A 19,662-nucleotide genomic window follows, 5' to 3' on the forward strand; every position below is an offset into this window, starting at 1 on the left:
CAATTCCAAGTGAGAATTCGGTCCCCAGGGATCCGAATTCTGAACTTGTTTTTTTTTTTTTTAAATAAATTAGAATTAATATTTTTAAAATTTTTTAATAGAATATATATAAGAGTTATTTTTTGTTTTTTTTTTTTTGTAAAAAATGTTACATTAAAGGTTAAATATATATTTTTTAAAATAGATGTAGTATTGTGTTTTTAATTATTTTAGGTATTATTTGAAAGAAGAAAAAAATATTTTTTTCTTTTTGTATTTGTTGATTTAAAAATACATTTTGTATTGTGTAGTAAGTTTTTTATGTGTAATTTGAAAATATAAACATCAATTTAATTTAATTTATTTTTTATAATTTGTGTAGTATTAATTTTTTTAATAGATGTTTATAAATATTGAAATTACAGTTATCTTTTAATTTTTGATTATTTTAAAAAATTGTATATTATAAACTTTGAAAATTTGTAAAAAATATTTTAAAAATGATGGAAATAAGTAAAATAATTTGAAAGCATTTCATTATTGTATTTTAAATAATTTTGTTATTTGTTTTTAATTTATGTAAAATAAGTAACAAATTTGTTGAACACAATTAAAAGTACAACATAAACTAAGTGGTTTGATGTGGATCATCTAAGTGCAGGGTTATTAGGACAATGATTTCTTGTGTGTCCTTCAATTTTACAATAGGAACACTTTTTTGATTGTCTTCCTTCCTTAATGTCCATCTCAGTTCTAATTCTACTTGATTTAGGACGACCCCTCTCACTCTTTTTTGTGGCAGGATGAGGCCAAACCTGTGGCCCATGGTATGGTGGCCAATATTCTTCATGTCTTAACTCACCAAATAAATTGTCATATACTTTCATGATGACATCCAGCCTATAATGGGGACTTATGTACATGCTGAAGTCGTGATGTGCATGCTTGCAAGCTGCAATAACATGTGAACATGGTAGATGTATTTTTTGAAACTTTCCACAATCGCACCACCTTTCATCTAATCTGACTACAAATTTTCCTGCAGGACGTACTTCTCTAGGATTGACCATCTCCTCCACTCTGAATCTTGTGGTATTTCTATCAAATTCAAGGACATGGTGCGTGTTTGACTTGGAGTCCGCATCTTGTAGAAAGTTGGTCGCATATTCAGAGTACACATGACCAACATTGACCATTGCAGTTATTTGCCTACTTCTTTTTGTGAAGTATGTTTTGCACCTAGTGTACGTGGCCAATACTATGGATGAAATTGGCAAATTTCTTGTCTTTTTCAGCACAAAATTTATTGCTTCAGCCAGATTCGTTGTTACGTGACCCCACCTTCTTCCCTGATCATATGCAAGACACCACTGCTCCCTTGGAATTTGGTCTACCCAAGCTGTTGCTTCTGGGTTGTCTTCTCTAATGATGTTGTAGTAGTAGTTACAACGTGGCTCCATTAATGCGTACGCTACAAATATAATTATAAGAAGAATTTATTTTCTAATAATGAGTGTGAAAAATTAACATCCAAAAAAATGAAAAAGACAATTTTACATGTAATAACTTACCCATGTTGACGAGGTCCTTTTTCAAAGTTGTATTCTTGAATCTTTTTGTAAAATTTTGTTCAATGTGTCGAATACAAAACACCTGCACACAATTCCCTTCAGTCCAGCCACTACTGGGTCTGTTGAATGCTGCACTGATTGAATTGTGGCGGTCTGACATTAAGCATAAATTTTGTTGAGGCGTAACATGTGTCCTTAGGTTTTTAAGGAAAAAAAACCAAGCTTCGGCGGTTTCACCCTCTACTATAGCAAATGCAATGGGGAAAATGTTATTTCTCCCATCTTGTGCAACAGCTACTAGAAGGGTGCCCTATACCTTTCGTAAAGGAAGGTTCCATCCACTTGCACTATTGGTTTGCAAAATGGGAAGCCATCAATGCATGGTTTGAATGTCCAGAACACTCTTCGAAAGTGTTATTGGTTTTCTAGGACCTCCTCCCCATTTGTAATTGGACTGGTTTTAAACTTGTATACAAACCCAAGCAAATAAGTTTGCATTGCTTGTAGTAGGCACGACAATCAGTTGTAAGACTGTTCCTAGTTTCCGTACACATCTTCAATTGCTTGCTGTTTCGCCAACCATGCCTTTTTGTAGGTTGTGTTATATCCCATAAAGGTCTGGATGGAAGAAATTATTGCTACAATTGGTGTGGATGGGTCTGACTCCACCATTTGTCTTACATGTTGAGATATTATTCTTGAGCCCAGGTGCTTGTGGTCTTGCGTTATGAGTTGTGTGGCACATGTGTGCACACCTTCAACCTTTCTAATTTCCCAAACTTGGTCCCTTGTACGTAATATTGCTTGACATTTCCAAGGACACACGTGTTGCACACATTGCACCCTCAACCTTGTTGTGTTTGAGTGTGTGGTTTTGTAGGTGTTGGTTTGTTATATGGTACCTATTTAAAGCATCTAGAAGTTGTTCCTTTGTTTGGAACCTCATTCCTTGGGTCAGTGTACCAACATCGTGCTCAAAGTTGTCATGCAACATTGTGTGGTGGTCATAAGCGTTTGGGAATTCCTGGTGTGGGGTCTGGTTGTATTCTTCATATAATTGGAAGTGTTGTGGTGGGTTATAGGGGACATGTGTCTGAGGGTGAGGGTGTTATTGTTGTATGGGGTGGACATCTAGGGTTTGGTCATGGTCATCATGTTGATCAAAAAGTATATTGTCTTCATCTTCGCTAAACGCGTCTAAGGATGTTGTAGGTAGACCTAGGTTTTCAACTTCTATGATAGCTGGAGGAGAGGACCTTTGGGTGTTGTGATGTGCGGGAGTTTGAAAAATATTTGAGGTAGACGGACCAGTTAGTAGTTCGGTATATGACTGTATATCATTTCCCCAATCCCCTAGGTAGGTAGTGTTAAGGTCAAATAGTTCTTGGTGCGGTTCGGTGTTTGGATGTGGATGATGTGCATCAAAATGTGTTAAAGAAATATTTTCAGAAGGTCTCGTACCTGAGTTGTAGGTGGTGCAGAGTTCAATAAATGTAACAGTTGGGGTGGCCTGTATCATGTCGAAAGCGCCGTCTAAGTCGTCGTCATCTTGGATCTGAGTGGTTGTGTATGTCACATGTTGGCCACAAACTTTAGTCGGAAATTTGAAGTGAATAAGTGGAACTCCATCCGTTGGATCTCTATTTGCCTTGTCCATTATTATGCGAATAAGTTTGGACAAGCCGAAACCTCTATGGATGCAGATCATGATTGTCTTTGCAGATGCAAAGTAGACACCAGTTTCTGCGTCACTGGCAATTTCTCCATCGTCGTATACACAGACAAACATTGACCCTTCCATTTGAGGTTGTGGTTGAATCTGACTTTCGATGATTTTTCAGAGCGAAGAGAAATTGCAAGATTAAGATTGTGAGTTTAGAAAGTGAGGGTAGTCTTTTATACCAAAATTAAAGTTATCATGTCACTTTCTATTATGTGAACATGTGACTTGCACGATAGTTAATGTTATCATGTAAGTGGCACGAGCTTTTATGTACTCATGTGATTGACACGACTTCTTATGTACCCATGTGAGAGGCACGAATTATTATGAACCCATGTGACTGGCACGACCTCTAATGTTAGCATGTGACTTGACTACATTTTATAAGAGATTAGCATTTCATTACCTCCATTTTGTAAGTTCAAATTCATTGAAATTAAAAGATGCATAAACATTTGATGAAGAAGAACATCATAAATAAAAATGCATACTTCAAATAAGAAAATATAAACCTCAATCTATATTGAGGGACATGTTGAAGTTATTAGAAAAATCAAAATAAACTTCATCAGGGATTGCGTTGTTTTGCCTTGCTGTAATAAATGCCATTATCTCAACTGGAAGATGACATGCTTTTGTCATTCCCATGTAAAAAATGGACTCAACATCGTCATCTCCACACATCGTACAAGATCGGTAGTGTGTAATGTCGCCCGATATGAAGATCGGTAACCTATAACGTAAGTCTACTTCATAGTCGTCCAATGTTGCACAATTGAATTCCTTGAGGATTGCCTGCTTAAGTTGGGACAACGTCATGGTATTTGTTATGGTCACCCATGCCGTGTTGGAGCTAATGAATTTATCGGAATAGTTATCTTCAACATAGATGCTGCCATTGAAGTACACCAACACAGTGAATGTTGTAGATGTCATTGGGGGGTAGGAGTTTGCACTGACTTGATTAGATTAATGAATGAATTGATGAAGGGCATTATTTATAGCCTGAATGGCTCAGTGTGGGTTACAGCAATGACAATTTTTGTTTGTTTATGCTAATGGTTTAGATTCAAAGTAGACTAATCGAATGCACTACATTTAGATCCACTTTGTAGAACAACCTTTGATTTTTTTTCATAGTGGTTTGTGATGTAGTGATTTTCCCTATGCGTTGCAGCTTTAATTATTTGGCATGTGATATGTCAGGTTAAAATTAAAAGCACTGGACTTGATGAGTGGTAGGCTTTAGTCAATGTCATCACGTGATACCAACATCACATGCATAGTTAATATACACACTGCACGATGAATGTCAATAAGGCTTTATCCCACTTTACTTTGTCATGTGAACCCACTTTAATGCAAGGGTCAAGATTTTTTTTTTTGACTATCAAGTAACCAATCCGCTTATAAATTATTAGGTCGTTTAGCTCATAACCATAGCTGCTTATTACCAAAACAAGGATGGTGATCCATCACGAGAATAACATTCACAATAGTTTTCTTATTGTTGTTAACTATGAAGGTCGCATTAATTGTGCTTTTTATGTGTCTACTACTTTGAATTTACAGATATTGAAAGAAGAAATTGCAAGCTATCATTGTTATAGTCAGGGAAGAAGAGTCAAAGATGTATGGTTTCACAAGCCCGTGTTAGGAGAAGGGGACCAGTATGAAACAATTAAGCTCCTCACGGATGATGATGTTTGCGACATGGTTGCCTTCTTCCTTCCATTCCCACATGATCTCCTAATGAAGCTTTCAGTGACCTTACATCCTCTTGAAAGTGACAACATGGATGCAATAAACTCAGTTGCAGGCAATAATATCGATGACTAAAGCTTAGTTCTTTATGTGTTTAGGGAAGTCTGGATAGTGTGTTTAGTAATATTTATGATTAGTACTTAATTTCCATTAACGACTTTAGTGTGTGTAATGTAACAAAGTATTTGTGTTTACTTGAACTTATTTTAAGTACTAAGTACCTATTTTTCGATGACATTATGTATGGATTAATATTTGTTGTCGTATCTGAAACTTATGTCATTGGTTTAATAACATCTTCTTTGCATGGTGTACATGAAAAAAAGCCTCCTAAGTTAATTATGACTTATATGGGGAGTTGTGATGGTCGAAATGGGGAGTTATGTTGGATATTTTGGTCATCAATTGCAGTAGTTTAAAAAAAGAAAAAATTAAATGTCACCACCAAAAGTTCATCCTATTTTATTTTTTTAAGATATGCACGTTTGATGGTGGATATTCAGTGTTTAGGTTAGAAAAATTGTATGAAGGAAAATGTGTGTCAGTGACTACATTGTGTGATCACAAAACGATATTTTAATTTTTTTAACAACCTGCAAGTGCAATTCATAATTTGGAACACTGCTCCCCACATATTAATTTTTGACTCCCCACTTACGGATGACTTGAGGATTTAGACAATTGTTAAGTAAGACAAACACCCACGATAGATAACGAAAATTATATGATGGAAAATTTGTTTAAGAGACTGAATTGTGTGATCACAATACCATATTAAATTTTTTTTAATATGCACGTGCAGTCCAGAATTTACAATGGTACTTCCCACATATTAATTCTTTACTCCCCACTTACGGATAAGTTGAAGATTTTGACAATTTTGAAGCACCAGAAACACGTTTGATGGTGGATATTCAGTTTTTAGGTTATGGAAATTGTATGAAGGAAAATGTGTGTCAATCCCTACATTGTGTGATGACAATACGATATTTCAAATTTTTAAAAAGATGCAGTCTAGAATCTACAACACTATTCCCCACATTAATGCTTGACTCCCCATGTATGGATGAGTTGAGGATTTTGACAATTTTTAAGTAAGACAAGAACCCCTGTTAGTGAATGGAAATTGTAGGATGGAAAATTTATGTAACTGACTTAATTGTGTGATTGTAATACCATTTTTATTTATTTTTAAAAATCTGCAACCTTAGAACATAATTTTGAACTTCACTCCCCACATATTAATGGTTGACTCCCCACTTACGGATGACTTGCAAATTTTGATAATTTTAAATAGTCACAAAGACCCACGATGGTCAATATTCAGTGTTTAGGTCATGGAATTTGGAAGACAAAATTTGAGTAATTGACTGTGTTGCGTGATCGCAATTCGATTATTGAAATTTTAAAAAGCTGCAACCTTGGAACATAATTTTCAACTTCACTCCCCACATATTAATGGTTGACTCCCCACTTACAGATGACCCCCCAACATAATTTTCAACATTTATGTTCAATGTCATCCAAATAAAACTTTTGCATGTTCAAATTTTGGGTCCTCTATTCCAAAAAAATTAAACAGACAAAAATATTTATCCCATCATTAAGACCACAAATAAAATTGTCAAAGATATTCACTTTACTTCATTCTCCACCCTTTTTTACAATTGAGAAACTATTGGTTGGTTAATTTATCTTCTCATGAATAAAATTTATTGGTATTCACGAATTTTTTGATCTTTGAACCCGAATTCTGAAAAGGTGTGTGCACCGTGTAGTCACCTTCATACAAGCTTTAGTCACCATCATGCTGTGCAAATAACATGTAAGATTAAGTCTGAAAAGGTCTTTGCACATGACAGATTGTCAGATTCACATTAATGACCATTAACATGACAATGCATCAACCTCAATCTAAGGGATGTCATTCCTTTGAGTAATCCAACGACTATGTTTTCTCCCATGAAGTCTTGCATTGTCTATAAATGTTTAATGTTATTGTTTTCAATTCTTGCTATCGACAGAAACCTACAAAGAGTGAAAAAAAATGTTGCTATGGAGACAACAAGAGCATAGGGCTGCATACATTTCTTCTCGGGTATGTCAACTTCATTTCTTATTAACACACATAAGTTTTTATGTAATCACATATTTTACTTCTTTGTTTAGGACACGGAAGGGAGCATTGTGTCGTCTTACTGTCATTCCATGCTTGAACCTCATCCAAGTATTGTGCCTATAATAGAAGAAGCAGGGTTTGGCGGTGTGGCTAAATTGCGACATCTAAAGGTTGACCACGGTTTAGTGACTGCCATGGTAGAAAGGTGGAGGCCTGAAACACACACATTTCATTTTCCAACTGGAGAATGTACCATAACCTTGCAAGATGTCTCACTTCAATTGGGGCTTCCTGTCGATGGACCCCCTATCATTGGTCCAACTATGTTGGATTGGGACGAGATGTGTGAAACCTTATTAGGTATAATACCAGTTAAGGGAGAATCGATTATCGGTTCTATGATCAAACTAAAATGGTTAAGGGATAATTTGTTTCCTATAGATGAAAATTCCAGTATTGAGGTTGTCGCAACTGGAATCGCGACGGGACGACGAACCGAAAAAAATAAAACGAGTTTGAAAAGAGATTTGGAGTCGCCACCATAGTTATTTTGGAAAACTATGGAAAACCATAAAAATAAAACAAGTTTGCGAAAAAACCAGATTTTGGATCCAGGATTCGGTTACGCGTAGGGAAGGTATACCGCGCTCGCCCGAGGGCGGTACCTTTAATTAAAAATGCAAAGTTGATGTGGTTTTCAAAATATTAATTTTTCCCAAAAATAACAAGACAAAAATGTTAAAAGAAACAAAAATATTTTTTATTTTTAGTTTTTGGGCCCGACAAGGATTGACCTTGGTCCTACGTATTCTCATTCAAAATGAGAAATCAGGGTTACTTAGTTCTTTAAAAAAAAAGTAGTTGTTTGAAAAAGTTGATATTTTTATATTTTTTGAAATTTCATATTTTTTGGTATTTTGAATTACTTGAAAATATGTGTCACACGACGCGAGCGGTCGGACAAACACTAAAAGAGGAAGAAAACTATTTTCTGTGTTTTTTAGAAAATAAGTGTCATACGGTGCGGGCGACCAGACAGACACGATTAAGTAAAAGAGAACATTTTTATTTTTTGATTTTTTTCTATTTTTTTGCAATTTTTTATAATTTTCAAATATTTTGTTTTGTTTTTTTTCAAAAAAAATCAAATAAATAAAAGGATGAAATTATTTAAGAAGGATAAAAGTGGAAAATAAAAAAAATGGGGGTACATGAGTAGTTAGTGGGGTACACAAAATAGATACAACAACATGCCCAAAAATAATAGACAAAGATATGGGGGTGTAGGAATATGATATCTGGGAGGTGCACGAAGTAAAACAAAAATCCGCCCCAACAAGCAAAGAAGACAAATGGATTTGGAGTGTGAATAATAGAACCAGGGGTGCAAAGAGCATGGTTGGCCACATTTAAAAAAACAAAAGGGGAAGGTGTAATTAGTGGCATGGGGGGTGCACGGAGTAAAGGGGATATGGCATATGAGACACCTAAACCCTAATTGCTCAAAGAAAGCCTCCTTTCCATCTCTCTCGACACCAAGACGCTGCCACTGGCCACCGACCACCAGCACTCCACTTCCATCTCTGCCTCGCCGCACCAAGGACGTCGGTGACGACGCCGGTGACGACGTCGTTGACAACGCTGTCCACCACCCAAAAAACACCGGTGACCATGCATCTCCTTCTTCTTTCTTCTCCAACGCGCGCGAGACAGGGGCTGCACTCATCCCTTTCATGGCCTCGAGGACTCGCCTGTCGGAGACCGCCGTCAGCGGTTCCAGCCGCCGCTGACGTACACGCCAGCGCCCCCTTCGCCCCCATCCTTTTCCGCACGAAAGAGAGGCACGCGAGGACTCTGCAGCTCGTCACCGCCATGCCAGCCACAACGATTGGGTCTGCAACCATCACGCGGCCACACTCCTCCGCTCAGAGCTCCGAATCGCCGGCGGTGTGCTATGATTAGACATGGCTGATCGGGGAATATGAGAGTGTTTGGCGCTGGAATTGTGGGGGTTTCGGTTCCCTGTTTGTTTGTTTCTGATTTGTGCTTGGTGGGATGAATGGATTTGGGTATTTCATTGTATCGGTGGGTCGAGGATGATGAATAGAGGTTCCTTGATTTTGGTTATTTTTGTGAAGGTTAGAGATTGATGGAAGAACGAGAAATGTAGAACGGGTTGTGGTTGAATGGAGAAATCGAAGTTGCAGGGGTATATCGGTTCGGTGGTGGTGAGAGAGATTGAGGATGAGGTGAGCGAGTAAGCGGGTGAAGACGTGTATCTACAAAATATAACTGTTTGTGAAGTGTGTTTGGGTTCTAGTTTTGGATTTCTGTTGTTTTTGTGCAGGTGAAGGATGAAAGGAGTTCAGATTCAATACAGGAAGATGAGAAATAGGAATTGCGTAGCAGTGATGATGGTTTATTGGTGATCGTGTGGGATGGGCTGGTTTGTGATATTTGGAGGAATTGGTCTGCGGCAGCTGAATGGAGAATGAGCGTTTTGGTGTGTTGATGATGGTTGAGGGAAACTGTGGTTGTGGGGATTCGGTTGGGGCTTGAACGGTGACAAGAATGTAATGCTCATACAGTAACGGAGTAAATGTGGACTATGTTTTCTATCACTCAACCCACACTACAACTCGCGCAGTAACATCATCATCATCATGAGCAACAAACAAAACACATACATCATTCATTCAAGGACTATCAGATAGTCTTGCATTGATCCAAACATCCAAGAATATTGATGCTTACCTCTCGCAGCCTCATTCTCTTTGTATTGCTCGTTGTTCTCTCTTGTTGCTTGTTGATTTCGTTCTCCCTTTTTTTTCCTGCTTTGTTGCTCTTGCCCCCTGTGATCCTGTGAAACTGTATCTTAAAATTCGTCTTCCCCCTTCTTTTGTATGGAAATTTGCACTTTAGCCATAGCTGCACTGCTATGCTCAGACTGCCTCCCCTGATTGCTGTCGCTGTGATACACCAATACCCAACATTTCTTCTTTTTGTGTCCAAACCCCCTCAATAACAAAATAACGTATGAATCTGGCCATATTTTGCATGACAGTCAAGTCAAATGACTTCCATAATTTTTTTCATTTTATACATTACATATATTTTTAAGAGACTAAAATCAAAATGGTGTGAAAGTAATATAAAATGGAAATTGAAATTAAAATAAGATAAGATAAAAATAAAAAATAAAATAAAATAAAGTAAAGTAAAAATAAAAATAACATAAAAATAAAATAAAATAAAACAAGATAAAATAAATAAAGTAGATAAATAAAGAGCAAGACAAAATTAAAATTAAAATTAAAATTAAATAAATAAAATAATAGGAGTATATATGTACATCCAAATTAATGTTGATTTTTTTTTGTAATGTTTTTGTTTCTTATAATTATTATTAAAGTCAAAATTTTATTTCTTATCCGGACGAAATTGGGTGTTGACAGAAGTCATTCATGCACATGCTAGAGCTTATATATTAGGACTTATTGGAGGGATTTTAATGCCCGATAAGACTGGGAATAAAGTACATTTAATGTACACTAACTATTTGACTAATCTTCGAAGAAGCAAAAGATATAGTTGGGGTTCAGCGTGTTTGGCTGTGTTGTATAGGGAGATGTGCAAAGCAATAGATGAACGTGCGAGGACTATGGGTGGATGTGCTTCGTTGTTACAATCATGGGCATGGTTTCGGATGCCCTTTATTGCACCCATTTCAAGAGTTTCACCAACTTTCCTGCTAGTTTGCCAATGGAGCGGCGGTCGAGTACTGAACTACAGAAATGTCCCCCACAATGATTTAGTCGGATACCGGGCAAGGATAGATCACATGCAACAAAATCAGGTAACATTTACCATTTCTATATTGATAAATGGTTGTAAATGAATGACTAACATTTTCAATTTTTGTTGTAGTTTATTTGGGTTCCTTATGAGGGTTTGGGCTCTATTATTGATGTTGAAGCATATCGGGACCAAGCAATATGGACGTCATGCACAACTTTAATTTGTTTTGTCATTGTGGAGTGGCACCAATCAGACATGGTGAAGTTACAATTTCGGCTATCACAAGAGATCCCTGAAGAACCCAACAACCTTGATCATCTACATAAATTAGACATGAGGGGGAGACAAGATGAGAACTGGGTTACTAGACATGCGCAATGGATAGAGGTTTGGAATAACCAGCATGACCTAACATTGAATGGATTACCGATGCTTAGGCCACTTCAACACACAATTGAGTACATGTCATGGTACATTTCAAACTCATTTTTGTATTTGTCTATTCCACAAATGTTAAATGATCCTAGAATGCATCGTGCATCGACATCAGCAAATGTCCCTCCACCACAACAAACTAGGCATGACTTCAACACTCCACCTCCCCCATCAGGTATGGAGGGAAGAAGGAATTCAATTTCTTCAAACACAGAACTAGGCATACGAAGTATGTTTGCAACTTATGATGAAACACCACCTTCTGCACAACCGTGGTTGCGTACGTATCCTCAAAGTCCAAATTTCTTAGAAGGATTGGATCAGCCTCAAGAAGACTCAGTTTACTACGTCCACAATCCATATGCAGAAGCATCATCATCTGTTGCGCATGATGATCATCAACCTCAGGAGGAACATGAACCACAACCTTCACACGTAGAAGAACCTAGACCTGAAGTGCATAGGAGGAACCCCACTAGAAACAGGCGTCGACCACGGTGTGGAACTGGACACCACTACGGTGATTAAAAGGACAAAGATGTAGTTTAATATTTTATTACATATGAAATAAGTCGTGTTTATGTGTTTGTAAGAGTTTACCGTGTTTAACACAATTTCGAAGATCAGCAATGGAAAAACTTTATAATTGCAAATGCTTCATTGCTAAATAGCGAACAACAATTTCTTTAGATAAACTCAACAAGTTCAATGATCTTAAAGATCATTGTTACAACATACAAAAAAAAAACTAAATAGGTATAAATTTGTCACACTTCTCAACTTTCATGAAGTTGACATAAAAAGATATTGTCACCGTAGGGACCATCATTGAGTGCCACTGAATGACATGTTGAAGATCTTCGTCATTCCTTACAAAAAGGAACTCATCAATGCCTTCCGCAACAAATTCAGGAGGGACATGGTACCACAAATGGCTTAGTGGGGGCTTAGATGGTCCCATCAAATGACTTCTTATGATGATGTGCATATGGTTAAGAGTAACCCCATTTGGAAGTCTACACAGGGAGAACCTTCCATCTTCAAAATCAATAGCAGCATTAAAGGAATTATATGCATTCAACTCCTCAAATAAAACCATTTTTACTTATTATACTAGAGCACTCCACAACTTTCAAACTAAGGAACCACAACCTTAAATATAATTGACTATCTTCACCTAGATAGCGTGCAAAGAAACATATTTACTCTCACCACTGTAAAAGCTAGCGCATCTTTGAAATAAAGGGCCTTAGTTGTACCTTCTAATTATGACAAGACCTATCAACTTTATTGGGAGGTGCCAAAGTTGATTTATTATATTACTCTTCTAAAAGGTAATAGATACTTCAATTGGGATAACGTGCCAACTCAAAAATTTACTTTGACCACTGTAAAAACTGATGCATATTTCAAATAATTGGCCTTACTTGCACCTTCTAATTATGACAAGACTTATCATCTATATTGGGAGGTGCCAAAGTTGATATTTAATTCAGAAATTTACTCTCACCTTGCAATTTGGACAAGACTTGTCAACGCTATTGGGATAGTGTGCGAATAAAGATACATAATTTTACCACTTCATAAAGATACATAATTCAGAAATTTACTCTCACCCTGCAATTTAGCCGTACACATTAGACCAAAATATTCATCACCACTCCCCATTATTCTACTTTATACTCACCACTTATGGAATGATTCATGCATGGTACATTATGTACTTAAAAAATTTAGCCAGTATGACAACATTCACTACTGGGTTATGTGGACGGTGGACCTTTTTGAAATTGTGCTAATATTGATATTGTTTGTAAGTGGGGAGTACAGAGGTAGTAAGTGGGGAGTTGTGATGACTATTTTGGTCTTCATTATCCAGTTTTTATATAAAAATCAAATTTCATTGTGAACATAATATCCTCACACTAACCTTAACATAGTACAAATTCATTTCCATCATTAGTCCCTACCTACCTCATTCATCATTAGTTATGAGACCTTTTTCCATTATCCCCATCCAATTAACATTTAGTAGTCTTACAAATATTATTGTGCTATCATATGATTACAATGAACATTTTTCTCTTGACTCTCAAGTTTTATATTTTCCATTTTTATACTTTCCATTGAATTACTGCAACTAATGTTCAAAATAATAACAATAACTCACAACTTAATCCAACAAGACTCCTCACATACCTCATACATACTTTAAGGGACATCTTTTTATTACACCATCCAAAAAAGCTGCTTTTCAATTTCGTGGTAATGAAAATAGTTTTTTTCTATGATACAATGACAACGAACATTTTGTCTTAACACTCAAGTTTCATACTTTACATTAACAAAACTGTTAGCGATGTTCATAATATTAAGAAAAACTCCTCACTTATTCCAGCATTACTCCCCACATACAGAACCAATAATGAAATGAAAGTTCGCGAAGGAAAGATTCCAAACACAACACCCAATTACTCCTATTAAAAAAAATTAATACTACATAAATTATAAAAAAATTAAATTAATTTGATGTTTATATTTTCAAATTACACATAAAAAACTTACTACACAATACAAAATGTATTTTTAAATCAACAAATACAAAAAGAAAAAAATATTTTTTTTCTTTCAAATAATACCTAAAATAATTAAAAACACAATACTACATCTATTTTAAAAAATATATATTTAACCTTTAATGTAATATTTTTTACAAAAAAAACAAAAAATAACTCATATATATTCTATTAAAAAATTTTAAAAATATTAATTCTAATTTATTTAAAAAAAAAAACCAAGTTTAAAATTCGGATCCCTGAAAACCGAATTCTGACTTGGAATTGAAAAAAAAAAAGCTTAACGATTGGAATTCGGCTCCCGGAAGACCGAATTCCCTACTACAATCAAAACAATGCTATATATATAAATATAAGACATAGTGTGCTATGCTAGTAAATGAAGGAGCAAACATAGCTCTTTTGGAAAAAAAATCGTGTTCACAGAGGTAGAAGATGATGATGAGAAGAAGGAAGAAGCGGTTTCCTTTCAGCGAGCAAGTACGAGAGAGTGGAAGTGAAACCTAATTTTCTGTACTCGTCACCATGTTTCCTTTCGGCGAGCGTGTGGAAGCGAAACCTAGTTTTTTCTACTCATCACCACACACACCTCACTATTTCTGGACCCCACCACTGATTTCAATTGCCACATCACAGAGGTTAAAAATAATTGAAAATTAAAAAATCGTAATGCCACACTAGGTGGGTAAAAAAAGGATCATTTTTAGAGAGTCAGTGACGATATTTGTTGCTCTTTTGGTGGTATTTTGCATGTGTAAATCAACTCTGTAGGAAACCAAAAGAGTGAGAGACAAAAGAATAACGGCAAATTCAAAAATCCTTTAGATTTGTACTCTGTACAAAGTAGACAAATTTTACATATGTATTTCCCTAATGGGGCATTGAATTAATTGAAAAGGAAAAGATAAATAATTTGAATAGGCTGCAACAATGTGAACCTAAAATTGGAAAGAAAAAAGAAAACAAAAGCAAAAAGAAAGGCAGAAGCAAAGGTTTTCACAAAATGCTGCTTTCTTATCTCAAACTAAGACAAATGCAATTTGGTTCTCCACATTTCTCCAACGACCTTTTTTGGCTGTGGGTTATCTGGTCCTCTGTCCCTCTGTCCTGATGTGAAGTACAGCCACCCATCCCAAAAACCAGCTAATGTTGTTTTTATTCTGTAAGGAAGCTTTCCAATCACTGACCATGTCTGCAAACAGTATTAAGAAACAATAATGAATCATGTTACAAAGTGACACTTGATCACTTCAATGAACTCATTAATGTAGGGGACACATTTTTATTCACTGGCTTCATCAAGTTTATTGTTGCTTGATTACATTCATTTGATCAGAATTCATAAAATTACAATGGCCAATAAGTAATGTTAGAGAGGAGGTATTAAATTAATGGATATTTCTCATGAGTAAAAAAGACTGAAAAGTGTACCATGGTGTTTAAATCAAACCGGAAAACCTCCCCAACCAGCATCATCCTTTTTGTTACTGGGTGCTTTTCTGTGGTACCTCCAGTGATGACAATTGAATTGTTCACAAGAACCCATGCACATTCTATGTGTGAATTTGCTTTTGGCATAGCTGGCAAAATTTTCCATTTCATGTCTGCTTCCAGCATGTAAACATCTCCGTAGACCACCTGAAATGTAACAAATTTATGTCACACAACTTCACTTGAAATGATCATATATCCAACAAATGTGGATTGTGATTGTGAAAAAGACAATTTAAGCATACCATGTCATTCATCTTCAGAAAAACAACTACTAAATCATAATATTTTCTCTTTAAATCATGTTTGATGTTGATAAACAGAGAAAATGATACCTCGACCCTGCGTGAACATTTGAATATGGGTGAACCAGGTTTGGCCATAAAATCACCCTCTTGTCCACCAATAACAAAAAGTCGATCACCGACTGCAACGCAAGCCCTGCACCAAATAACTATAGTTTGACGACAACGAATATGACACTGTAGAAACACAGTAGTCCTACACTCCAAAAGGTCAAATGAGAACATCATATATAGTTAACTATTGAACAATCCGAGTAATTTTGTAACCTATGCGGTCCACCGCGTGGAACGGGAACTTCTTCTCGCCATTGTTGTTCCAATGCTTCTCCATCCTTCACAGCCAAACTCCAATGTTCAAGTCCAGGTGTATGGCGATTCTCTTTGCTACCACCCATGACATGGAGTCTTCCTTTCCACAATTGAGTAGCAGGAGCGTACCTGGTACAAGAAAGTCTCATGACCGCAATTTAAAATATAAGATGCAATTGACAGTTTGAAACAGCGTTGTACCTAGGTTCCGGTAATGGTGGCAAAGGTTTCCATTTCTTTGTGACAGTGTCTAGCGTAAAAGAAGCTGTGGTAGGTCCTCGGCATTGGGTGCCATATTGTCCTGTGACAATGTATACATACCTCCCATCTGTGGCCACACCCAAATGGGAATTAGCCATTTCGTCTGGCATTTTAATCTGATCTACCCACTTGTTGACGGTGAAATCGAAGACATCAACATGGGAGTGCACCTAAGGAAAGAAAAATCACTCTCATTAATAATTACTAGTGATATAAAGTGAAATGAATAAACAAGAAGAAACACTGACAAGGTCAAGGTGTTCATATCCTCCAAACACATAAAACATATTATTAATCTGTACAGAGTAGCCATCTAGCCGAGGCACCGGAGCAGAAGGCATCTGCTCCCAATACAATTCGGGAGCAGGCAAGTCTGCAAATGTAGATGAAAGGAATCTATCAGGACCCCTCCTTTTTCCACTCTTGCCACCTTTTCCCTGCAACAAGAAAAATAAGAGATGTTGAAAGAAGGTTGACTTGAGGAGTGTGGAAAGAATAAGGTAATTTGAAGAAAGAAAGGGTTAGAAAAGGCAGACGTTGTCTTGGTTTTTGTCTTTGTCTTTGTCTTTGATGTCGGGTGTGGCGGTGGCATTGGGGATGAGAAGGATGGGGGCGTTGGTGTCGACCCAGTTGGTGGCGATGGAGAGATAGTGGGCGGAAAGGGAGGCGCGGAAGACGTTGGCGAAGAGGGCGAGGCCGAGAAAGGCAGAGAGGCAGAAGAAGATGATGATTTTGGAGGAGGAGTGAGGGTATGGGTGGTTGTTGGGGTGGTGGAACCTCGTTGGCGTGGCCATTCTGTGTTTTTTGCGACACAATCATCAAAAGAGACCCATTTATTTATTTGCGTGTTCGAGAGACAGAGAGTAGAAAACAACAGAAATTTGGATGGCAGAGGAAACAAACAGCGGTTGGTTGGCGCCAATGGTTTTGGCTCTTCGTTTCACTCATTAAAAAGCAACGTTTTTTTGGTTCTCTGTTCACGGCTACACCACGCGCCCCACCACCGCAAATCTTCCTCTTCTTTTTTACACTTTTCTATTCTTTTCTTTCTTTTTATACTAATATAGACACACTTCATACACCGTTTATTATCAATCAATTCATACTTCTTTATCATCTAATTAAAGATTTTTTTTATATATACAACATGAATTTCATTAAAAATAAAATGACCTAATTTTACTTTCTTTCAAAAACATTTTTAAATTTCTTTTACCTCTTTTAAATTTTATATTATTGATTTGTTTCCTTTCAAACAAATTATTTTAATTTTTTAAAATGCATGCTACTTTTTAATTTCAAATATTTATTTTAAAACATAAAATATCATTTATTTTAAGATTTAAAATAATCTATGACATTATACAACATATATATATATATATATATATATATATATATATATATATATATATATATATTGCTTTAATTATTAGCACAAAAACACGTTGTATTTCTGAAAATTTCATGTCTTTTATCATTTTTTATTTAAACATTATTATTTTTCTTTTAAATGATTTTATTTATCATATAAAATAAAAGAAATAAATATATTATATATTGTATATAAAGTTATGCTATGATAACAATAATTGATTATATAGAAACAGTCTGCACACTTCGAGTTTAATTGTACACAGTGGATAGAAAATTTTCTTTGTATCGTGCTTTAATTATTTTTATACTTTTATATTGATTTCCGAATCTTGTATAATAACATTAAAATATTACTGAAAATGAAATAGAAAAAACAATTTGTATAGAATTGAGCAATCCTATTACTTGAAATTGTTATGTAACCTTTTGTTAAACAAAAGTAACAATTTTGTTGACTTCTATCAATATACTACGCTAGAGGATGCATTTCTGGGTAAATAGGATATTTACTTCAGCGTGTTTGAAGACGAATCCTCAGTCCAAAAGTGACTTAAAGGAAGGAGGAGGTTTTAAGCACACTGAATTTCAACGCAAGTTTTTTAATCATTTTTGGTACTTAACCCAAAACTAACTTCTTTTTATTCATGAACTAACTAATTTCTATAAAGAAGTCAATTGCAAACAAAACGCAAATAATAAATAAGGAATGTTGAAAAAAACGTGCGGCTTAGTTTCAGACAAGGATAAATGAAAAAATATAAATATATAAATATAATAACCACGTTATTCATTCGGTTAATAAAAAACTTAAAAGGTAAAAATTTAATAAAAAAATTATAAAATGTGAATATTTAATACATAAAAATATTTTAATGACTCAATTAAATTTAAGAAAGAATTTAAAACTTAATTAAATCATAATTAATTAGTTTTGAAAAATGTCACTAATTGATATTAGTACGTATAAACTGAAGTAATAAAATACCATTTGAAATTTATATTATCATTCAATGTATAGTTTTTGTTTGTTGCATTTTTAATGTGTGGCAAAATGGGGCAAAAGCACCAAAATGGTGCAATTTTATTTTCAAAATTATAAAAATGGGAGATTTGTGCTAGTTTGGTAGACTTTGTGGTGAAGAAGTTATGCCTTGACATACTAAAGTGAAGTCGTGCCAAGCTCACATAACTTCAATTAAAAAAAAAAAGAAATTATAAGAATTATTATCAAGTTGGCACAACTTTAGTTTATATCCAACATACTGAAATTTTTATTAAGATGACACGACTTCATTAAAATTAGAAAAATTATAATGCACTAAAATTGTATTAAGTTGATGTAACATCCCATTTATTTAATAAAGCTTAATAAAGGATATGTCACACAGTATAACATAAAAAGCGAGAATAATATAGTATAATGTCGCTTGTAAGGCCCCTTTTATTTTGCCATCTTAATCTTTAGGGCTGCCTTGCAGCAGTGGGCCTAAAAGGCTGGCCCATGATATAAGTACCCTTCGTGTTGCCCTAATTCCACATTTCATTCACTTTCAGAAAAGATCCAGCTGTCAACCCTTTTCTCCCTCTCACAAAGAGCTCTGCTAGGGTTAGGTTTCTGCCATCTTCAAGCTAGCTCGGAGTCGTCCTCTACTCCATGTAAGTACTATGCTAGCCATTCTCGTCTCCATTGTTCTTTTTTTCGTTTCTCTCATAGCTAGGGTTCCAAGTAACCCATATCGTGCTCCTGTTTCTCTATCCTTTCAGTTCTTCCATTCGCTTCTTGAGCTGTTGTGCTCGTGCGTTCGGTGTCGAGGGAGTGTTGGGTCGTTTGCTAGCTTATTCCAGGTACGGGAAGCTAGGATCCTCTGTTTGTTTGGTGCGAGTATGCTGTTTTGTGTGCTTGGTGATTCTCTTTTGTATTTACCTGTTGATTTGGATGTATGATACGGTGGGA

General features: G+C 35.7%; 2 protein-coding genes and 1 pseudogene across 2 annotated transcripts; 1 reads left to right on the forward strand and 2 right to left on the reverse strand.

Moving 5' to 3' along the window:
* Positions 1-608: 608 nt before the first annotated feature.
* LOC114184570 (uncharacterized) lies at positions 609-3,998 on the reverse strand (annotated as a pseudogene).
* A 3,241-nt stretch (positions 3,999-7,239) lies between these two features.
* Positions 7,240-11,955, forward strand: LOC146886345 (serine/threonine-protein phosphatase 7 long form homolog). Its single transcript, XM_085673404.1, has 3 exons — positions 7,240-7,695; positions 10,584-11,012; positions 11,084-11,955. The coding sequence occupies exons 1-3, from the start codon at positions 7,246-7,248 to the stop codon at positions 11,915-11,917; spliced, it is 1,713 nt and encodes a 570-aa protein (XP_085529530.1). The 5' UTR covers positions 7,240-7,245; the 3' UTR covers positions 11,918-11,955.
* Positions 11,956-14,764: 2,809 nt separating this feature from the next.
* Positions 14,765-17,257, reverse strand: LOC114185597 (kelch repeat-containing protein At3g27220-like). The gene is made up of 7 exons (XM_028073428.2): positions 16,868-17,257; positions 16,580-16,768; positions 16,272-16,501; positions 16,029-16,199; positions 15,792-15,897; positions 15,397-15,603; positions 14,765-15,157 (listed from the first exon to the last, which is right to left on the reverse strand). The coding sequence occupies exons 1-7, from the start codon at positions 17,123-17,125 to the stop codon at positions 14,990-14,992; spliced, it is 1,329 nt and encodes a 442-aa protein (XP_027929229.1). The 5' UTR covers positions 17,126-17,257; the 3' UTR covers positions 14,765-14,989.
* Positions 17,258-19,662: the final 2,405 nt, after the last annotated feature.

Source organism: Vigna unguiculata, chromosome 5 (assembly GCF_037176805.1).
Source record: "Vigna unguiculata cultivar grain cowpea cultivar isolate G323 ecotype 2 chromosome 5, ASM3717680v1, whole genome shotgun sequence".
NCBI lineage: Eukaryota > Viridiplantae > Streptophyta > Magnoliopsida > Fabales > Fabaceae > Vigna > Vigna unguiculata.

What these genes read in the sequence shown, in the direction of transcription:
- LOC146886345 (XM_085673404.1), top strand. Translation starts at nt 7,246, where the DNA reads ATGCTTGAACCTCATCCAAGTATTGTGCCTATAATAGAAGAAGCAGGG. An exon ending in AAAGAGATTTGGAGTCGCCA is followed by an intron (nt 7,696 to 10,583) that starts CCATAGTTATTT and finishes AAATTTTATTTC; the next exon opens with TTATCCGGACGAAATTGGGT. An exon ending in ATCACATGCAACAAAATCAG is followed by an intron (nt 11,013 to 11,083) that starts GTAACATTTACC and finishes TTTTTGTTGTAG; the next exon opens with TTTATTTGGGTTCCTTATGA.
- LOC114185597 (XM_028073428.2), bottom strand. Translation starts at nt 17,125, where the DNA reads ATGGCCACGCCAACGAGGTTCCACCACCCCAACAACCACCCATACCCT. An exon ending in GATATGAACACCTTGACCTT is followed by an intron (nt 16,502 to 16,579) that starts GTCAGTGTTTCT and finishes TTCTTTCCTTAG; the next exon opens with GTGCACTCCCATGTTGATGT. An exon ending in CCACCATTACCGGAACCTAG is followed by an intron (nt 16,200 to 16,271) that starts GTACAACGCTGT and finishes TTCTTGTACCAG; the next exon opens with GTACGCTCCTGCTACTCAAT.